Source organism: Pseudorca crassidens, chromosome 17, assembly GCF_039906515.1.
Source record: "Pseudorca crassidens isolate mPseCra1 chromosome 17, mPseCra1.hap1, whole genome shotgun sequence".
NCBI classification, from domain to species: domain Eukaryota; kingdom Metazoa; phylum Chordata; class Mammalia; order Artiodactyla; family Delphinidae; genus Pseudorca; species Pseudorca crassidens.
This window is the reverse complement of record NC_090312.1, coordinates 74,250,539-74,273,700: the sequence shown is the minus strand read 5'-3', so window position 1 is coordinate 74,273,700 and position 23,162 is coordinate 74,250,539. Positions and strand designations below refer to the sequence as shown.

Below are 23,162 nucleotides of genomic sequence, written 5' to 3'. Positions count from 1 at the left end.
TCAACTCTTTCAGTCTGCCTTAGGCTTTTCACTCTATTTTTTCATTCATTGGTAAGGTCAGGGTGACTGATTTTCCATGTATTGCCTTTTTCCATTTCTTACCTACCAATCTTCCAGTGCATTTATCTTAAGCTAAAATTTTCCCTTTTTTCCCACCAATCACAAGATTACTTTTTCTTCTGAAAACGTAACTGGATATCTGAAATATCTGTGTCCTAATAAACTATCCTTCCACTTGGAATATTTAAACGTGAGAAAATGGATACTTACGCAACTCATATTTTCACATTAAAGTCCTTATCGGAAGAGAATAGATTAGAAAAGAACCTCGGGAAACAGGCTAGTCCCGAAGCCATCAGTAATGAGGAGGCTTGGAGCTAGGCTTCAAGGTGGGCTTGATAAGAAGGGGGCAGGGCAAGAGGAAGCACAGCTTTGAAAGTGACCTATGCTGTTGTAACCTACGAAATAAACACGCTTAGGAATGAAGAGACAAAAGACACAACTAAGTGGTCAAGGGTACAGCAGACCAGGTAAGCGCTGAAAGAGTTTAAATGGTTAGGAAAGATTGGTAACAGCCCAAGTGGGCAGAGAAGCCTCCGTGGAATAGCCTTGAAGAATAGATAGAATTTGGTCATTTGAGAAAAGAATGCATTTACTGACGAGTAAAGATGTCAATTCAACTAAAAATAAGAATGTCAGATCAATCAGAAGAGCAGGATAGGTTACAGAGAATATTGAGAACATAATAATAATTTAGATTTGACACAATAAAAGTCACTAAAGGCTTAAAGCTAGGAGAGTAGAAAATAAAAATATATAATTATTTTGGCAACTAATTGGTCACTAAGAGGACCTCTGAGATTTAAAACTCAAACCTGGGGACTTCCCTGGCAGTCCAATGGTTAAGACTCCATGCTTCCACTGCAGGGGGCATGGGTTCAATCCCTGGTCAGGGAACTAAGATCCTGCATGACACGCAGCGTAGCCAAAAACAAAACAAAACAAAAAACAAAAAAACCCCAAACCTGACACTTATTTGTTACATTTAACTCCAGTTATTTTATTTTCAACCTTCAGTTTCCTCTGTAAAATGAGTACTAAAATCCCAGCTCACTGGACCGTTGGGATGATTAAAGGAGATTACACAAGTAAAAGCCCCAGTACATGGCCTGGAATGTAGTTAACGCTCAAGTAATGTTAAATGTTACTAAGAAGCAGGTGGCAGTAAACCAGAAGTACAGTAATTAATCCAAACAAGAGAAGACTCAAAATACCAAATACCCATCCCCTCGACATGGAAATACAACCATCATTGTTAATTTACCATCATAGCTCATTCGTAAACACTCCCCAGATGTTCGGCACACACAGTATTACACTCCATAGTGTGGCAAACACTAAGAAAACCTAAGAAATACTCCCTCCCCTTACAGATCTTGATCTCAATAAGAAGTAATATACTTATGGAAAGTAACGGACCATAAATGACAGGTCCCAAACCTAAGTAAGTACCATAGCAGTTAAGAGAAAGAAAGAATCATGGGGTGAAAAATGACCACAGGGGTGTAATGGATTTGAATAAAAAGCAGTGGGAAATACTCTGTACAGTGTGCAAGTTGCAAATATTTTTATTAAAGAAATGGGCATATCTCTTTAACGTGTTAAAGAACTTCTGTAAGTCCAGTAAGAAAAACCAAATCCTTCTCCCCCTATCAAAAAATGAAAAAGGACAGAGACAACTCACAGAAAAAAATAAACAGCTCTTAAATACATAGAAAGCTCCCTCTCAATCATAAGAGATCCATTTTTTTAGACCACAAAGGGCTAAATATGAGATAACACAGTTGGAGAGAATGAAGGAAAGCAGGAAACCTCATAACCTGCTGGTGAGACAGGAAACTGGAATAATTTCTGAGGAAGCAGGAACTATCTAAATTAAAAGCCCTCACAGCCTTTGACGTAGCAATTCTACATCTAGGAATCCATTCTACAGATATACTTAAGTAGCAACATTTATAGAAGCAAAGGATTATAATCAAAACACTGGCTAAATAAACAGTGGAACATTAGAATGTTAACAATGTGAAGCTGTGAAAGAAGGAAGCTACTTTATACAGGGATCTAGAGTAATTTCTAAGAGACACTTTAAGTGAAAAAAGTAGGGTGCAGGGCGTTATCTTACTTGTGTGGGACAAAAATCATGAAAAAGTTGGTAAATTTATAGACCATCCTTGATGGGCACACAAACTTAGTAGCAATGGCTGTCCCTGGTGAGGGGAACCAGGTGACTAAGGTGCAAAGGAAGAGTCACTCATCACTGGATGCCTATCTTGAACATGTTAAAAAATTCAAAGTGTATACTTCCTACCAATCGAAACAAGAGAAATAAATCAAAACATTCACTGTTATCAATATTGTCCATTTGTAGGATGGACAGATGACTTGCATCTTCTTTATGCATTTCTATAATTTTCATAGGAAAATGTTTTAAAGGAGATGAGAGTATAAAGGAGGAAATTCTAGATAAGAAAGAATATGAGCAAATCTAGAGGGCAGGCTGAATACAGAATATTTAGGTTATAATACACAGGCAAGCCTAAATAAAGCAGACTTTTAAATTAAGAGTTTTACAAACTTTATTGCACTGATTAAAATTCTAGGTCTCCATTTCATATTTCTAAAAAAGACTGTTTTTGAAACGAGATATACAACTGTGCCTCACATATAGAAAGGCTGTAGTAATGCTGCAGAACGTATGAAAGATTAGGTTGGGGGCTAAGTTCTCACGGCATTTTTGGTGCTGGACAGAGCAGTGCAAACTAATCCATAGGCCTTTGTTGACATTAAAGCAGAAAAACGACCAAGGTACTGTTAAGATTAATCTGACACATCAGAATGTGGCTACTCTACAAGTAAAAGTAGCCAATTTCTGGCCACAGGCATGTTTCTTGTGGCTCAGGTAGCGTTTTAAGGGTCTGGAAAAGCAACCAAGTCCAGAAGCTCTGATTGTTAAAAGCCCACAGTACACGTGAGGAAGACGTGGTTTCCCTCTTTAGACAGGCTGGGCACTCTCCATGTTTTCCTAGGTTGTGGCCTAAACAGACTCACTTCTTTCACGTACCTACCTCTTCTGGCCTCCAGACAGAGTTCTGGATTGCTAACAGACACCCGGGTGAAGTCACTGGACTGGAACACTGGTGGTGGGAGACGGGAGGGCTCAGCAGGGGACCCAGGACGACGCAGGCTGCCCGTGAGAGGCGGAGGCCGGGAACTAGGCCAGGCCATGCAGTCTAGTCCTGGCTTCACCACTTATTAGTTCTGCGACCTGGGACTAATGAATTACTTAACTTCTGTCTCATTTTCCCCCATCTATAAAATGGAGACGTAACAGTACCTACCTCACAGTTGTTAAGGATTAAATGAACAAATATTTGGAAAGCACTTAGCACAATGCCTGGCACAGAATTAGTTTTTGTGAAATTTATTGCACGACCTCAGTTCTAAGAGAAATAAAAATTCACAGACTTTACACTTGACAGGTACAGCAAAGGAGAGGGGAACTCTCAAAGATGACAGTAAATGGAGATTTAGAAGGTATCTACACAGAGGTAAATGAAGACAAGAGATGAGTTCTTCAAGGGTCAACATTTAGACAAAAATCAAATAGCTGAGGACTTAGCCTCAAAGAAAAAATCCCTCTGACTGGGTACAGAAAGATAAGTCACATAAAGTATGACTAGAAAGGCACAGTGTCTTGCTTGAGAATCAAAGACAAGAAGAAAATCATTTCAAACTTCCAGTAACAATAATTCCATCTTATACTTGTACCAGTAATATATATATGTAATACTCTCCTAAAATAATTCTGTAAGAATCAGGATATTATAAGTTAATTTTAACTTCATTCAATGGAGCATTATACCCCTTTCTCCTGCTTTTTGAAAAAATAAAAACCAAATGACAAAATAAATAGGGGAATTTGCCTAGCATTAATCAGCCAGAAATAAACATGCCAGAAAAGAAAAAAAATGCAGCCTGAAATTTTTCCTATTTGCCCAACGAGTTAAATAGTACCCTCCATTTATTTTTTACTGATTAAAAAAAAAAAATTTCTTTGTTCATTCTCTTAAAAAAATATTTGAGCATTAAATACGAGCCAGGTACTACTACAGACTTTCTCGGTTCTCAAAGAGCTAAGTAGGGCACAGACACTGGTAAATATAATTTTAATCTAATTACAATGCATATATGTACAGGGGCACTGATCCAAACCCAGGAAGAAGCAGGTGTGGTGCTGGGAAGGAGATGAATGGAAGATGCCCGGGAATTAGTCGGATAACACACTTGCAGGTAGTGAGGAGAAGGTGCCAGGCAGTGTGGATACAAACAGGCTTTAGCGAAATCAGTAATGCTTATACCACAAAAATGCAATATCCATTCAATTTTAATTATGTTACCTTTTATTATTTTACAATATATTTCAAAAAATGCTGTTACAGTTGCCTTAACTGCTCTATATATAAGACCTGGAATCAAAGAACACTGAGAATTAGAACACACAAACATCAAGCTGTAATACCTACTTGTGCTGAACAATTACTATCAAAAGGATGTCGTTTTTTAAATAAGCAGATGTGTGGCAATGCAAAATAAAATACAAACCTGTTAGAACAGTAAACTTTGTTTCAATGGCTATAGAAAGGAGGTGGGTTTGTTTTGTTTTGTTTTCAACACATCTGGTCTGGCAGCAAGTTGTACTATGCATTTAAAGCAATACATGCCCTGAAAGCTTATATTTTCAGTTGTGCGCATCACCTGAGTCAGAGGCCAGGTGAAAAAATATTACTCTCCATACCCTCAACACCCCTCCCTCTATAAGGTCACAATGTTCTTGAACTCAAGATTCTGGCTGGCGAACTATTTTACAATAATTCTTCTCCAGTGGCACTGGATGCTTTTAGTTTTCTCTAAAAGAGAAGCAATGAAAATGCAAGGAAACCCTCCAGGGTCCAATTTTCACTTCACATTCTCCAAGGAGTTAAATAGCAGCTCTACATGTTGACGAAAAAAGTTTTCGATTTCCTCCTATTAGTTTTTAATCATATTAGCATTAAACTTTATCTGGAGTTAGTTGGATTTCCAAAAGAAAATTTTTTGTTGCCAAATATTTCAGAAATTTAATAAAGCATTACATATATGTAATTAGCTCTTAAATCTATACCAAAAATATATATGTATATATATTTATATTTATTTATCTTACCTTTGCTGAAGTCCTGTTTTTTTCTGGCAGAAAGTTTAAGTGGACGGACAAATGCTGGCTTTCTTTCTTTATAAGCAATAATTTGAGTCTTTTTTCCTTTTCATTCAATATGACTGCATGTTCGTAATAAATTTACAAAAAGCAATACAAGGAAACACCTACTGAATAGGCATCTGCCAAGTAATTCACGTTTTAAGGTCAGACTCTACCAAATAGCACTATGGCATTATAGGCGTTCCATTTTTGTTTTCTTTTTTCAAGTTTGTCAGTTCTTTACTACTTTTTTTCTTCTTCTTCTTAGCAGGGGATAGTGTGTAATCACAAAGTAAGGCCTAGAGACCATTTACAGTCACTCCCAATATTAGGGTGGACATAATTCTCAAGAGCTGATATAAACCAAACTGAACAGCAGTCAACTAGAACCACATTTGGTCACATTCAAATGGTCTCCAATAACACTTTGCTGACATACATGTTTCCTTCTCGACTGATTTTGTGTTAATCTTTTAAAAATTATAACAACTAAGACTGCCAAGTTTTTGTAGAGTTGTATTTTTAGGGGTCTGTTACGTTGCAGTGAATATGTTTTAATTCACAAAATGTCACTAGTGACGTCCTTTCTATAAACATGGTTGGCAAAATAAAAAAGGCACAAAAGGGGAATTATGAGAAATGCTTTCAAAGCAAGTATCTTTTCATGAGAAAGAAAGAGTACCAAAGCAAGTATCTCTCATGAGAAAAGGCAAAGTGTTCAGTAATTCATGCACAACTTGAGCTAAAAAACAAAAAAACAAAAAAATCTTCTCTTCAGATAGGTCCTGAGGCTTGAGAAAACAAGTTTTCCTAATCACGTGCTTTGTGTAAAATAAAATGTAAAGCTGCACAAATACATGTTTGGTTTAACGGTGGACCCATGTTTTTTAAAAAGTGAGGCAATTTAAACAAAGGAAAACAAAACCAAAACACCTTCATAAACAAAGCAATTCCACCTGTAGCCTGTCCTTTTTACCACTTAGTGGGGTAAAATGTCCAGTAAAATGCAGCATTCTTAATCATGTAATCTAGAAACTTTTCATGATAACTTATTGCAAATTGCACTTGACAGTTCACCACAACAATGGAAAACTGGCCCCTTGTTCGTTTACACAGTCCTTGAGCCCCAAACTGAAGTCACCAGTAAAACGATCTGGATAAAAAGTTTGCAGCTGTGCTCAGCCAGCTAGCTCCACCCTCTGGGTGTGAGCCCACCCGGGACACTGCTTTGTCCTGCTCCTTTGTGGGACTCTCGTCCTCAGGCAGGTAGTCGGGCAGCTCTGTGTTCTGTTCTACTTCCACAGGCGTGTCTTGGAACGGGACCAGCATCTGATGCAGAGAGCACGTTAAGAGTTGTTACAAAGTCAACCTAATTGATATAGGTACATGTCAAACGTTAAAAGTCAACTTTACTTCTCATTCTCATCACCATATTTATTCTCAGAGGTTATATTCCTTTAAAAAGTATCCTCTTCTATGAAGGTAGGCCCAATTGTTGAGCACTGTGTAAGCACAGAAGGAAGAAGTAGACGTGAAAATTCTGATGCTTTTCTCCTGAGGCTCCAGGAATAAATGTTCAACCTCTATTTAAAGATGACAAAAACAAGCAACCGGCTGCTATGGGGCCCTGAAGGGCCAATGAACCTCCTTTCTGTGGAAACTCAAATGAGATAAAGCCATACAGATTCCTCTTCCCTATCACAAAGCCAGTGGAAAGAGTAGCAAGATGCAGAGATTATCACTATATATACCTGCCCAACGATGGGACCGGATCTTTATTTTTGGACCGGCAAGACCAATTAAGGGTTAGAAAGTATTTAAAAACCAATGCAAGGAAACCACATATCCTTTATTTCCAAATAAAATCAGCAAGACATCTCCACTGACATCAAGAACAGAGTCTGAGAGATTCTGAAATCCACCAAAGATCTCTCTGTATTTCTAAAAGTGTTAACTGTTAACCAAGAAACATTAGGATAATCTGACTCAGCCACATCGCTATATACTCAGCAGCTGTTAGTCTAGAAATACTAGCAATCTGCTGGCCACGAGGGATAATCAAGAGGGAGTCAAGCATAAAGCAAGCTAAATCGAGCTTTTACCTCTTCTCCACTTTCGCTTTTCACGACTTGCTGAGCCTTCATCACCTTGGTTGATGCTATCGCTGATGCCAAAGCCTAGGCCAGGACAGAAAGACAACAATTTTGAACACCGATGTGTTTACCCGTAACCTCAAGCATATTTAGCCATTTAAAATACCAACCTCTGCTTTCAGATCCGAACGGATTCGCACCACACATCTTTGAACAGCCATTTGAAAAGTAAAGCTAATAACGCCTTTAATTTTTAACAAAGCTTCTTCACACAGGTTTCTCCGAGTCTGAAAAAGTAAAAGCAAATTGTTATTAAAACTAGCAAAATAATAAGGGAATAAATCAAATCAAACAACACTGAACTAGTCTTTATATTTGGGGGAAAGGAGGGAACACAGGGCAAGGGAAAGCTAATGTCCCTTTTTCAATTCTACAATCACATATTTGAGGGCACAGAAAGGGTGGTGCTTAGTCAAGTTTATGAAAATTTATAAGATCCAACAAAATAGTAATTCCTGCTAGATTTTTTTCAAGCTTCATTACTAATATTTAATTTTAATCATTTTAATCAGAAATAAATTTGCCAATGTTAATTTAAATCTTAAACCAAACAGAATGGAAGAATAATACAGAAAACATGCTGAAAAGCAGAGTTTCCTCAAGCTCAAGGGTAGGCAAACTACGGTCCAACAGCTGTTTTTGTAAATAAAGTTTTATTGGAAACACCCACACCTATCTGCTTACATATTGTCCAAGTCTAGTTTCACCCTCTAGCAGAGTTAGTAGTCATAACAGAAACCATATGCCTGCAAAACCTGAAGTGTTTACTATCCAGCCCTTTAAAGAAAGGGTTTACTGACCCCTGCTCTAGCTTAAAAACCTCCAGGGATAAATTCTAACAGACTGAAGTTAGAATTAGTGAGCATTCAGTGTATGAGTCACTATTTTTTAAATCACTTGGTATTTATATCACCGCATCCCTCATTCATGGCATTCTCAGTGGTTACCACTGCATTCTCAAGGGTTATCAATATCCACTTTTTGGTTCTCATTTTCCTCTTGACAACACAATATAACATACGCCCTTCAATGCTTCTTTGACTTAATAATACACTACCCTGGTGTTCTGCTTACACCACTGAGTATTTCATCTCTCATTTTATCTCCAAGGTCCAGTGCTAAAACTAAGTGATTTTCTTTCTACTTCATCCCTCAGTAAACTATTCAGATCACTTCAACCATCACTACCATGTAGAAGCACAGATGTCTACCTCCAATATGACTTTATTTTCATCTGTCTACAAACACATCCACGTGGATAACAAGTGGTCATCTTAAACACAAGATCCAAAGAGAAAATGAATTAAAAAGTAACTGCAGTTCTCCCCATCCCTCCCTCCCTCCTCCAACCCATACATCAAATCAACATCTCTAAATTATCCTGTTTCTGTATTGAGACCAGACTCCGATTCAGTACTTCTGAGGGGACAGGAATCAGCAAAGGACACCAAGTCTCTGGGTCATAGCCTAGGAAGCACTGCCTTCAATTACCTGATTCATTCTTTTCTATTGAATAAAATCAGTCTTCAAACTTATTCCCACAACCTTCAAAACAACTCACATCATTGTTTATCTCCTACTTAAACTATTTTTCCACTTCTGCGTTTCAACACTATTCAGGCAAGGGTCTCGCATACAGTGGTGCATGGCAGCGCACGGGGCTCATGTACTGCACTGTCCCTTCTGCAAAGCGCCTTTGGTGGATTAGTGCCCAAAAGGTCCATGTTTCTCTCTTCCACATATTCAACACCAGGTAAACTTAACAGTGAACGAAAGTTTACATAGCATATACAACATGAAAGTTAGGATACTACCAGTCTAATCTGTTTCCTTATTTTAAATGTGAGGAAACCAAAAAATATAAACGTTAAGCAACTTTCCTGGTTTATCACAAGAGTCTGACATTAAATTCCAACTATGTGTGACAGTGAAAAACCAGACCCATGATGCCAATTTATCTTTATTTTAACACAAATTAACACATTTGCAACAGGTAAACGGGGGTGTCCAATTCCAAGATGTAAACATGAGATCTTCAACAGAGCAAACAGATCAAGAATTAGCTACAAAGGATGAGTAACTTCTTGATAGGGATAGAAGGTCAAGATTAGGTTTTAAGAATCATAAGCAGATAAAATTAGGAATTGGGCAAGGAGGTTGATGGGTCAAAGTTAACTGCCTGGCAATTGCTAGGAGAAGGGTCGGGGCGGGGGGAGAGAAGAGAGGGAGAAGGGGAGGGGAGGGGGAGGAAGGAAGAGGAAGAGGGAGGGGGAGGGCGGGAGGAAGAGGGGGAGGGGGAGAGAGAGTGTATGTGTATCAATTCGAAAGATGTAGATAGTAGCCTCTCTCCAATTTCTGAAGACTCCATAGTAGCATGATTTGCAGCTGAGAAAATAAAGCAAAGGGAAAAATGCTTGTGACAATCCAAAATCAGGAATATCTTTCTAAAAGCCTTGATACATACACTAAAATAATGTACACTGCTTTCATTACTAGTGAGAGTAGACACGTTTCCCTGCGTAGCTGTCCAAAGCAGCAGTTAAGAGCGGGGTCCTGCAGCTAGACCCACGCTGCCTAGATTCAAATCCCATGTCCTTCACTTACCACTTCTACTACACCAGGAAGCTATTTAAATTTGGTGTGCTTCTGTCTCCTCATCTGTAAACTGGGACTATAAGTAGACCTTATAGTTTTAAGAAAAATAAATGAGTTAACACACCAGAAAGTTACCTGCAAGTACTGCAATAAATGTTAGCTGATACTATTTACTGGAAATTACATCTCTTCCAGGAATTTCCCATTTTCCTGTTGGATTTTCTTTTGTTGATTTTTTTAATATATATTTTTAATTTTTATTCTTTTTAACTGGAGTATAGCTGCTTTACAATGTTGTGTTAGTTTCTGCTGTACAACGAAGTGAAGCAGCTCTATGTATACATATATCCCCTCCCTCTTGGACCTCCCTCCCACCCTCTCCCCCCATCCCACCCATCTAGGTGGATCACAGAGCACCGAGCTGAGCTTCCTGTGCTATGCAGCAGGTTCCCACTAGCTACCTATTTTACACACGGTAATAAGGCCACTAACCTGATGTCAATTATTCATTACAAATATTTTCCTACTTGTTTTTACGTTTTAAGAATACATTTGACAAAGCAAAAACTTTACTGTTAAACTAGAGCTCTTTCCTAAAGCAATTTCTTCCACATCCTTTTATTACTCTTAGGTATCTTCTTAGTTGTCTATGTGTGAAGGCTTGACATTCATGGCTCCCTTTCTTGGGAACACACACTCTTCCACAGATATCCACTGGCTCACTCCTAAGTTTTGGCTAAATGTCAGTTTCTCCAAGAGGATTTTTAAACCATCCTATTTAAAACTATAATCCACCATCCCACCCCTTAGCGATCCCTAGCTACCTTCTCTTTATTTCTGTGCATGGAACTTACCACGTCTACTATACTATAAAACTTGACTTGTTGACGGTCTCCTCCAACTATGAGATTAGCTTAATGAAGTCAAACATAGGATTTATGAGAACTTTTGCTTATTTTGGTCACCGCTGTATCCCTGGTGCCTAAAATAGTGCCTGGCACATACTAGGTGCCAGGTTATGCCGCCAAAACATTACAGTACAGTTTCAGAGTTAACCTGCCTTTTTTTTTTTTTTGGATTTTAGCAATTACATTTTTAAGATATAGTGGCCTATATATATTTTTTTTAATATATTTATTTATTTATTTACTTTTGGCTGCACTGGGTCTTCGTTGCTGCACACGGGCTTTCTCTAGTTGCGGGGGCTACTCTTCATTGCAGTGCACGGGCTTCTCATTGCGGTGGCTTCTCTTGTTGCAGAGCATGGGCTCTAGGCGTGTGGGCTTCAGTAGTTGTGGTGCGTGGGCTCAGTAGTTGTGGCTCGCAGGCTCTAGAGTGCAGGCTCAGTAGTTGTGGCACACAGGCTTAGCTGCTCCGCGGCATGTGTGATCTTCCCAGACCAGGGCTCGAACCTGTGTCCCCTGCACTGGCAGGCGGATTCTTAACCACTGAGCAACGAGGGAAACCCCCTATGTGGCCTATATTTTTGTGTGTGTGAGCTTTGTTGGGTTTTATTATTTGGTTTCTGCTAGCTTTAAAAAGGAACTGTACTGTTTTCATTAACATTAAACAAATGGTACTGGTGACAATTTATACATCTTAATATCTTTCATTCAATTAATTTACATTTACCAGAACCTGCTTTCTAGAAACTTTTTGGGATCTTGTGGCCCCAGTTTTGATAAGATAGTTGTTAACTTACTTGGCAATGTCATGGATGATATGCATATGAAAAGTTTTCCCCAACCCCTGTTTACTGAATCCTAAATCCTGAGGGCTAGGTGCCCCAATACCACAACTAGAAAAAGCTGTGGATAATCCAATGTAACCTACCTGGCACAGCTAAAGAGATAAGTGGTAATCCACCAGTTGCCACCCCTCAATATGTGAAGGTATATAACTTATCACTGCTCAAGATAACTTCAGGGAGACCTGCAATTCCAGTCAAGATGGAGTAACAGGGACCAGATTTACCCTCAAGGCTTAAACAACTAAAAATACAGACAAAATAAAATGAATAAAACAGTGATTTCCAGGTGTTGGAAAGCAGACGCCCCCGAAAGAAGGAGAGCAAATGAAGTGAGGCTCACCAGCACAGCAGCGGATTGCCTGGAAAATTTGTAGGCTGCAACTCACAAAGCAGGAAGCCAAGCAGAACCAGCAGTCTCCCCAAGTTGAGGACACAAAGTTGAAAATTCAGGGAGGTCAAGGCAACTATAATTCATAGCACAGAGCAGGAGAGGACACAGTTGCACAAAGGGGGCCCCGCAGAGAGAAGACACACACCAGAGTTCGGCAATGGGTTCCCCTCTGGTTTTCAGCTGAGTGATGAAGGGTGCACGAATGTGAGGAAACAACCAGGCTGGAAGGGAATAGAAGGAACCATCCTGTGTACTCACACAGGGCTGGGAACACTTCCTGTCCCCATCAGCCAGAGCAGAGAAAACTGATATACACAGGGCATAGACAGAGAACCCAGAAGAGTATGGCCTCAGTAGTGTAGTAAAATTATCCCTAGGTTAAACGGTGCTGTAGTCTGCCTACCAGAGCTTAAAGGCAAGACTCAAAAACATCTAATGTTTGCAAGTAACCTAACTGATCCAGAACAGAATTCAAGAATATTTAAAGGCTTTGCATACAAATACATGCGGTATCCCAATATGTAAAATTTGTAATATCTGGCATCCAATCAAAAATTATGAGGCGTGCAAAGAAGAAAATACAACCTATAACTAGAAAAATCAACCTACAGAAACACACTCAAAAATAACACAGATGACTGAATTAGTTGACGAAGACATTAAACAGTTATCCTAACCATATGCTGTATGTTCAAGTAGACAAAGTATAAACTGTTAAGGAGATATAAAAAAGGCTCAAATCAAACTTCTATAGATAAATAAAATAATGTCTATGGTGAAAAAAAACACTGGTTGAGATTAACAGCAAAGTAAATACCGGTAGAAGAAAAATTTAGCAAATATAGCAACAGAAACCATCCAATATGAAAAAGAAAAAAAGAATGAAAATGAAATTAACAGAGTATCAGTGAGCAATGGGACAACTTCACATGGTTGAATATGTCACAGGAATCCCTGAAAGACAGAAAAAGTACTTGAAAAAATAATGGAAAAAACTGCCCAAATTTGCTGCAAACTATAAACCCAGAGATCCAAGAAGCTGAATAAACATGAAGAAAATAATACCAAGGCACATCATAAATAAACTGATCAAAAGCAATAATAAAAGAGAAACTATTAAAACAGGCAGAGGGAAAAAGTAAGATACATTACACATAGAAGAACAAAAAAAAGAATGACAGAATTCTGAATAGAAACAATATAAGGGAGAAAACAGTGGGACAATATTCATAAAGTATGGTAAGAAAATGAACTGTCATCTAGAGTTCTATACACATAAAAATATCTTTCAAAAGAAAAATACAATAAGGACTTTTCCAGATACACAAAACTCAAAGAGTTAGAGACTTCAATATCCATCTGACTTTTTTTTTTAATTAATTAATTTATTTATTTTTTTGGCTGCATAGGGTCTTCATTGCTGTGTGCGGGCTTTCTCTAGTTGCAGCGAGTGGGGTCTGCTCTTAGTTGCGGTGCACGGGCTTCTCACTGCGGTGGCTTCTCTTGTTGCAGAGCACGGGCTCTAGGCGCACGGGCTTCAGTAGTTGTGGTATGCAAGCTCAGTAGTTGTGGTTCGCGGGCTCTAGAGCACAGGCTCAGTAGTTGTGGCACAGGGGCTTAGTTGCTCTGCAGCATGTGGGATCTTCCCGGAGCAGGGCTTGAACCCGTGTCCCCTGCATTGGCAGGAGGATTCTTAACCACTGCGCCACCATGGAAGCCCATCTGATTTTCAAAAATGGATAGAACAGCTGAACAGAAGATCAACAAGGAAGAAGACGACTTAACACTGTAAACCAACTAAACTTAACAGACACTTGTAGAACACAAAGGTATATACATTCTCAAGTGCACATGGAACATTCGCCAGGATAGATCTTTAGGCCACAAGACAAGCCCCAACAAGTGTAAAAGGATTGAAATCATGCATATGAAATGAGATCAGAAATCGGTTAACAGAAGGAAATTTGGGAAATTTATGAATATACGGAAATTAAACAACAAACTCCTAAACAACCAATGGGTCAAACAAGAAATCACCAAAAAAATTAGAAAATACTTTCAGATGAATGAAATGAAAAACTACATACCAAATCTGATGGTATGCAGAGAGACAGTAGTGCTTAGAGGGGAATTTATAGCTATAATAACTACATTAAAGTAGAAGAAAATCTCAAACCAATTACCTAATATTCCATTTAAGCAACAAGAAAAAAGGGCTTCCCTGATGGCACAGTGGTTAAGAATCTGCCTGCCAATGCAGGGAACACGGGTTCGAGCCCTGGTCCGGGAAGAACCCACATGCCACGGAGCAACTAAGCCCGTGCGCCACAACTACTGAGCCTGCGCTCTAGAGCCTGCGATCCACAACTACTCAGCCCATGAGCCCATGTGCCTAGAGCCCGTGCTCTGCAACAAGAGAAGCCACCGCAATGAGAAGCCTGCTTGCTGCAACTAGAGAAAGCCCATGCACAGTTACAAAGACCCAACACAGCCAAAAAAAAATTAAAAAGAAACAAGAAAAAGAAGAGCAAACTAAACCCAAAGCAAATGGAAGGAAGGAAATAATAAAGATTAGAGCAGGGGAAAAAAAGAAATAGAGAATGGGGGAGGGATGGATAGAAAAATCGATGAAAATACAATTTGGTTCTTTGGAAAGAGCAACAAAATTGATAAAGTTTTAGCTAGACTGACCAAGAAAAGAGAGGAAGAAGACTCAAATTACTAAGAGCAGGAATAAAAGAGGATATACTATGACCAATCTTACCAAAAGAAAAGGATTATAAGCGAATACTATGAACAACTGTATGCCAACACATCAGATAACCTCTATGAAATGATATATTCCTCAAAAGACAAAACCATAGGGCTTTCCTGGTGGTGTAGTGGCTGAGAGTCCGCCTGCCGATGCAGGGGACACGGGTTCATGCCCCGGTCTGGAAGGATCCCACATGCCGCGGAGCGGCCGGGCCCGTGAGCCATGGCCACTGAGCCTGCACGTCCGGAGCCTGTGCTCCGCAACGGGAGAGGCCACAACAGTGAGAGGCCCGCATACTAAAAAAACAAAAAAAACAAACAAAAAAAAGACAAAACCATAAACTGACTCAAGAAAATATGAATAAACCTATACAACAAGTAAAGCAACTGAATTAATAATCAGAACATTTCCCACAAAGAAAAGCCCAGGACCAAATGGCTTCACTGGTGAATTCTACTAAATGTTTAAAGAAGAGTAACACCTATCCTTCAGAAACTCATCCAGACACTTCCCAAATCCTCTTATGAAGCCAGGATTACCCTGACACCAAAACCAGAAAAAGATAGCACGAGGGAAAAAAAGACTACAAACCAATATCCTGTATGAATACAGATGCAAAATGCCTCAATAATATACCAGTAAACTGAATGCAGAAGCACATTAAAAAGGTTATGCACCATGACCAATTGGGATTTATCCTAGTAATGAAGGGCTGGTTCAACATACGAAAATCAACTGATGCGACACATGATATTAACAGAACTAACTCATCTCAAGAATAAAGACAAATAATAAGCAATTTTTTTAAAAAAATGGACAAAGAATGAACAGACATTTCTCCAAAAGAGAAAATCTGTGATAAATTAAAGACATACACAATAAACCCTAAGTCAACCACTAAAAATGGCCAATAAGCATGTGAAAAGATACCATCATTGTAATTAGGTAAATGCAAATCAAAATCACAATAAGATACCACTTCACACCCACTAGAATAGCTATTTTTTTAAGAAATGGAAAATAAGAAATGTTGGCAGGGATGTGGAGAAACTTGACCCCTCACACCTTGCTGATGGGAATGTAAAAGGCAGTGGCCACTGTGGAAAACAGTCTGGCAGTTGCTCGAAAAGCTAAACGTATCATCCAGCAATTCTACCCTTAAGAATATACCCAAGAGAACTGAGGACATATATCCACACAAAAACCTGTACATAAATGTTCATAGCAGAATTATTCATAATAGCCAAAAGGTGGAAATAAGCCAAATGTCCATCCTCAGCAGACCTGTACTACTTACTATAAGAAATGTTAATGGAGCCCTTCAGGCAGAAGGAAAATGATATTAGACGAAAATCTGTATTTACACAAAGGAATAAAGAGCCCCAGAAATGGTAAATACGTGGGTAGACAGAAAATACTCTTATTTTTTAATGTCTTTAAATACTTGTAAATGGTTAAGATGGATGGTAATTCTATGCTAAGTGTAATTTACCACAAAAAATTTTTAATAAAAAAAAGAGAATATTTAATGTAGTAACAAAGTAGTTTGGGGTTTATAACATATGCAAAAGTAAAACATATAACAAGAACACAAAGGCAGAGATAAGGCAGATGAAAGTATAGTGTTATAAGTGTCTCATGGTGATTAGTGTTAACTGAAGCTAGACTGATAAGTTAAAGATAAGCCATGACAAAACGAGAGAGTGGCATGGACATATACACACTACCAAACATAGACAGCTAGTGGGAAGCAGCTGCATAGCACAGGGAGATCAGCTCGGTGGTTTGTGACCACCTAGAGGGGTGGGATAGGGAGGGTGGGAGGGAGACACAAGAGGGAGGGGATATGGGGACATATGTATATGTATAGTTGATTTACTTTGTTATACAGCAGAAACTAACACACCATTGTGGAGCAATTATACTCCAATAAAGATGTTAAAATAAATAAATAAATAAATACGATTAAAGACATGTTAAAAAAAGTTAAAGATACAGAAAATAAACCCTAAATAAAATTCAAAAATAAAAAAAAGATACACAAAATAAACCCTAAATCAACAAACATAAAAGAAAGGAAGGAAAGAGAATTAACGCAAATAAGCTAACAAAGGAGATAAAATGCAATCATAAAAAACTTTCAATTACTCCAAAAGGCAGAAAAAGAGGAAAAGAGAACACATGGGACAAATAGAAAGCAATTAGCAAGATGGTTGTTTTAAATCCAGTCAAATCAATAATCATATTAAAGGCAAATGATCCCAGCATTCCTGTTAAAAGGTAGAAATTTTTCGATTGGATTAAAAAAGCAAGGCCCAACTATATGGTGCCTATAAGAAATCCATGTGAAATACAGACACAAATAGAAGATACACACTATAATCAAAAGAACGCTTGAGCAGCTAATATTAAAAGCAGACAAGGGACTTCCCTGGCAGTCCACTGGTTAAGACCTTGCCTTCCAATACAGGGAGTGTGGGTTCGATCCCTGGTCAGGGAGCTAAGATCTCACGTGCCTTGTGGCCAAAAAACCAAAACAGAAGCAATATTGTAACAAATTCAATAAAGACTTAAAAAATGGTCCACATTAAAAAAAATATTTAAAAAAAAGGGGAAAAGGTAGAATGAGTTGAGAAAAAACTACACTGTACAACTACTACTGTATAATACTTTAAAAGACAGTACAATTGGTGTTACATTTTCCTTAAACGTTTGGTAGAATTCACCAATGAAGATATCAAGGCCAGAAATTGTCTTTATGGAAAGGTTTTTAACTACGAATCCAATTTCTTTGATAGACACAGAGCTATTCATTCAGGTTATCCATTTCTTTTTGAGTGAGCTTTGGCAATCCATCTTTCAAGAAATTTTCCTGTTTCATCTACATTATCAAATTTATTGGCATAAAGTTATTCAAAATATTCATTTATTTTCCTTTCAGTGTCCACATTAAAAGATCTATAGCAATGCTGTCTCATTTCTGATACTGATATTTTGTGACTTCTTTTATTCTTGATCAATTTGGCTAGAGGTTTATCAATTTAATTGATCATGTCAAAGATCAGCTTTTGATTTCATTTTTCTGTTTTCCATTCCACTGATTTTTTTGTTTCTTCTCTTCTGCTTACTTTGGATTTAATTTGCTCTTCTTTTTCTAGTTTCTTAAGGTAGAAGCTTAAGTCACTGAGACCTTTCCCTTTTTGTATATATTCAGTCATTTGGTGCTAATGAATTCCCCTCTAAACTCTGCTTTAGCTGCTTCCCACAAATTCTGATACTACATCTTTTTAAAAATATTTATTTATTTTTGGCTGCATTGGGTCTTCGTTGCTGCGCGCAGACTTTCTCTAGTTGCAGAGAGTGGGGGCTACTCTTTGTTGAGGTGCATGCTTCCCATTGTGGTGGCTTCTCTTTGTTGCAGAGCAAGGGCTCTAGGCACGCGGGCTTCAGTAGTTGTGGCACACGGGCTCAGCAGTTGTGGCTCACAGGCTCTAGAGCACAGGCTCAGTAGTTGTGGCGCACGGGCTTAGTTGCTCCGCGACATGTGGGATCTTCCTGGACGAGGGCTCAAACCCACGTCCCCTGCCCTGGCAGGTGGATTCTTAACCACTGCGCCACCAGGGAAGCCCCACATTTTCATTTTTATTCAGTTCAAAATACTTCCTAATTTCTCCTTTGATTTCTTCATTGACCCATGGATTATTTTAGAAATGGGTTAGTTTCCAAAATTCTTAGGGGGTTTTCCAGGTATCTTTCTGTGATTGATTTCTAACTTGCTTTTCATTGTGCTCAGAGAACACACTTTGCTTGGTTCTAATTCTTTTAAATCAGGACTTGTTTTATGGGACACAATATGGTCTATCTTGGTAAATGTTTCATGTGCACATGGAAAGAATGAATATTACCTTGCTGCTGAGTGGGGCTTTCTATAAATATCAGTTAGGTTAAGTTGATTATTAGTGTTGCGTCTTCTATATCCCTGTTGATTTTCTGTATACTTGTTCTATTAATTGAGACAATGGTATTCAAATCTCCAGCTCTAGTTGTGAATTTATTTCTCCTTGCATTTCCGTCAGTTTTTGCTTCATATACTTTGAAGTTCTATTACTAGGGCATAAATATTTGCAATGGTTATGTCCTTTGAATAACTGACCCGTTAAGCACAAAATGCCCCTCTTTATCAGAATAAAATGCTAATATTAGGACTTAGTCTTTTCTTTTTAATTTATTTATTTTTATTTATCTATTTTTGGCTGTGTTCGGTCTTCGTTGCTGCATGTGGGCTTTCTCTAGTTGTGGCGAGCGGGGGCTACTCTTCATTGCAGTCTGTGGGCTTCTCATTGTTGTGGCTTCTTTTGGTGAGGAGCACAGGCTCTAGGCATGTGGGCTTCAGTAGTTGTGGCACGCAGGCGTAGTAGTTGTGGCTCGCGGGCTCTAGAGCGCAGGCTCAGTAGTTGTGGTGCACGGGCTTAGTTGCTCCACGGCATGTGGGATCTTCCTGGACCAGGGCTTGAACCCGTGTCCCCTGCACTGGCAGGCAGATTCTTAACCACTGTGCCACCAGGGAAGCCAGGGACTTATTCTTAAAGACTGTTAGCAGGTGACACTGAGATAACCAGTTTACATGATTTCTCTCTCGCATGTTATGAACCATGTGTTTATAAAAGTCTTACCGTATCATCAAGACCATCTATATGCAAAACCACTGTTTTGGCACGTTTGTTTGTGGTTCCCAGAAAAAACTGAGCTTTCCTTCGACGTGAATTCATTTCATTGAAACTATCACCATCTGCCATATTGGAAGACTGAAGAATTTCATAGATTTCAGAGGCCAGCAGTTTTGTTTCTCCTGGAGTTGTAGTCCTTGAAAAGAAACATATAAATTAACAAAGTAGTCTTGCCACTTCTACTGATTCTGTAATTTTATTCCTCAACTTGGCAAAACCTTGTTTTCTTCATTCTGATCTATACTTTATTTCTAGAGTCACATAGGCTACATCTACTTAGATAAACAAAACAGTTACAGACCACAGACTGGCAAAAATGGTTATAGGAAATAAATACTCCCACCATCACTATTTTTAACTTCCTTTATTTCATAGTTCAAAGTGTCATCATTTTCATACAGTAATAAATTCCTTTCTGGAAGATTTTCAATTTCTATCTACTTAAAACCAAAAATTTTTTAAAGAATAACATAGTCAAATCAACATGATGGTCCCACTGTTGTTCTAAGTATGTTTTTCTGGTAGACCTCATAGGACTAATTTTATTGCTGCCCTTCCTACGAAACAGTTAAGGGAATACCTCTATAGACACAGATTTCCCTTAAAGCTAAGTAAAATTTTGTCTTAGGCAGAATGAAATTTGCAAAAGCATATAAGCAAAAATGAAGTAAAAACGATTACAAAAAAATGGTTCTGGGGCTTCCCTGGTGGCACAGTGGTTGGGAGTCTGCCTGCCGATGCAGGGGACACACGTTCGTGCCCCAGTCCAGGAGGATCCCGCGTGCCGCAGAGTGGCTGGGCCCATGGGCCATGACCGCTGAGCCTGCGCGTCCAGAGCCTGTGCTCCGCGACGGGAGAGACCACAGCAGTGAGAGGCCCATGTACCACAAAAAAAAAAAAATATATATATATATGGTTCTGAAGAACCTAGGGGCAGGACAGGAATAAAGATGCAGACCTAGAGAATGGACTTGAGGACGTGGGGAGGGGGAAAGGTAAGCTGAGACGAAGTGAGAGAGTGGCACTGACATATATACACTACCAAACGTAAAATAGCTAGCTAGTGGGAAGCAGCCGCATAGCAGCTCGGTGCTTTGTGACCACCTGGAGGGGTGGGATAGGGAGGGTGGGAGGGAGACGCAAGAGGGAGGGGATATGGGGATATATGTATATGTATAGCTGATTCACTTTGTTATACAGCAGAAACTAACACAACACTGTAAAGCAATTATACTCCAATAAAGATGTTAAAAAAAAAAACGAAGTTACTTCTTGATCTGGGCACTATATGAGGTATCACAAATATCTATGCATGTTGCTGTTCAACAAATTAATGATAAATAATTATTGCCTTATTTTTTAAAAATGCTTTTAAAACCAAAAAGAAAAAGCCAAGAGCATCTACAGATTTGGAAGCAGGTATCTTAGTCTTTAAAAAAAAAAAACAACAAAAATTACTATTCAAATAATGTGATTCAAAACATTCAAGTACAAAAAATCTAGAGTTATATGGTACAGTTGGCCATAAGCCTAAGAAAGACTGTATAATTAAACAAGTATTAGTTGCCCTAAGCTTCTTAAGCAAGTGAAAATTGAAAGAGCTGATCATGCCCTGGATTTAGTTCAGTCTTTAAAATATGACACCCGAGAAAAGACTATCTTGAAAAGCTCTTTCATCTAAATAATTGGAATTCTGCTCTCAGTAATTTACTATTCCATAATGAAGTATATTGATTCCTCACCACTTTTTCTAAATAGTTATCTATATTGAAAATGTTCAAAATGTTATTCATAAAACACAACTGAAGGGTGAACTCTGATCTTCATTATATATCAAGAATAATTTTCATTTTGAATGTATTTCCTCACTGGTCATAAACACCAATTCACTCTAATCCTATATAGATGCTACTAATATCATTTTATACCGCCTATAAAAGCCAGTTAAGACTTCCATATACTTCATGAAAGCAGTGAATATACTATTTTAATGTTAAAGACTTGCTATCATCTTTTGAAGATCTTCACAACTTTTCCTTTAGGAGTTGGTTTTGCTTTTTTTTCCTGTGGTGTTCACTAAAAAAAGTGTTCTTATAACATTTATGCAACTCAGAAAATCATCCTTCATCTTTCAATGCAAAACCAATCCTAACTTTAAAAGGGTTCTAAGAAGGCAGTCAGCAACTCTGCTTAGGTAACAATGAAGTCCAAAGGCAGGAAAACTATGATCCTTGAGCAAAAGTCCGTCATTTACATATCATCTCTGGCTGCTTTAACCCACAAGGGCAGAGCTGAGCGCCGCAACAGACTGTGAGCCCAACAAAGCCTAAAATAGTTACTATCTGGCTTTTTATTTTACAGAAAAAAAGCTGCCACCCTCTGTTCTAAAAACTTTACAAAAAACAACATAAAAATCAAGGCAAAATGGAGCAGCATTTTCAAGAATCACAAGAAAACAAAAGGTGAACCATGGATGCAGTCCAGTTTTCCTTCAAGTATCAAGGTTACAGAAAAGGAATTTTAAACATGAAAGAACTCAAGGAATATTAGAGTCTTACTTGAGCAATCTACTAGAGAATTAAGCTTCAACCAACAGACATGACTAGGAAAACTAGCAAAAGGACTGATGATGAGCATTTTACACATTTAACTGTAGATCTAAATTTAAAACTAAAGTGGAAAAGAGAATAGAATATATAAATGTTCTGATAAAGTAGAAATAATGCAACTTAAAAAAAGAAAGGAAAAGGGAGAAGAAAAGGGAAAAGTAGAAAAAGTCTGACTGTGGGAGTGAAAAGATTACCATTAAAACTAACAAGCAAGATGGTGAAAGTTTAAATAAGAAAACAGAAAACTGAGAACATTTCTTTAAAGTATAAGTACAAAGGTAGCCACTATAACAATAAGACAAATCAGAAGAAATTTTCAAGATAAAAGAAGAAAACAGCAGGCACAGAAACACAACTATTATAATATACATGGTAATTACAACAAAAATGGGTTAAGATGAAATATATCAGTAACAGCAATAAATATAAATGGACCTAGCTCACTAATTTAAAAGATTTTTTATTTTATTTTTATTGGAGTATAGTTGATTTACAATGTTGTGTTAGTTTCAGGTGTACAGCAGAGTGATTCAGTTATACGTATACATATATTCATTCTTTTTCAGATTCTTTTCCCATATAGGTTATTGAGTAGATAGAGTTCCCTGTGCTATACAGTAGGTCCTTGTTGGTTATCTATTTTATATATATTAGTGTGTGTATGTTAATCCCAAGCTCCTACTTTATTGCCCCCACTAAAAGATTTTCACTTTGACTCACAAAACAAGACACAACTAAAAGTGATTCAGAAATAAAGGAATGGGCAAGTGTAGATAAGGCAAATAGAAACAATGAGAACAGGAATTGTGTACTGATATCACACAAAGTAGAATTCCAGCCCCAAATCCAAGCATTAAACATGACAAAGGACACATTTTTTTCTCCT

General features: G+C 38.1%; 1 protein-coding gene and 1 long non-coding RNA gene across 2 annotated transcripts in view; both read right to left on the bottom strand.

The window, feature by feature from the left end:
- Nucleotides 1-4,437: 4,437 nt before the first annotated feature.
- ARMC1 (armadillo repeat containing 1) overlaps nt 4,438-23,162 on the bottom strand; it is a 34,720-nt gene continuing 15,995 nt past the window's right edge. The window contains exons 4-7 of the mRNA XM_067712209.1: nt 19,614-19,803; nt 7,560-7,676; nt 7,399-7,473; nt 4,438-6,625 (exon numbers count right to left, since the gene is read on the bottom strand). Of these exons, the coding sequence (XP_067568310.1) occupies nt 6,434-6,625; nt 7,399-7,473; nt 7,560-7,676; nt 19,614-19,803 (574 nt within the window). The 3' untranslated portion in view covers nt 4,438-6,433. The remainder of the gene's footprint in view (nt 6,626-7,398; nt 7,474-7,559; nt 7,677-19,613; nt 19,804-23,162) is intronic.
- On the bottom strand, nt 7,877-16,686 carry LOC137210387 (uncharacterized). The gene is made up of 2 exons (XR_010936495.1): nt 11,195-16,686; nt 7,877-10,132 (listed from the first exon to the last, which is right to left on the bottom strand). It is a non-coding gene; the product is annotated as an uncharacterized lncRNA (long non-coding RNA).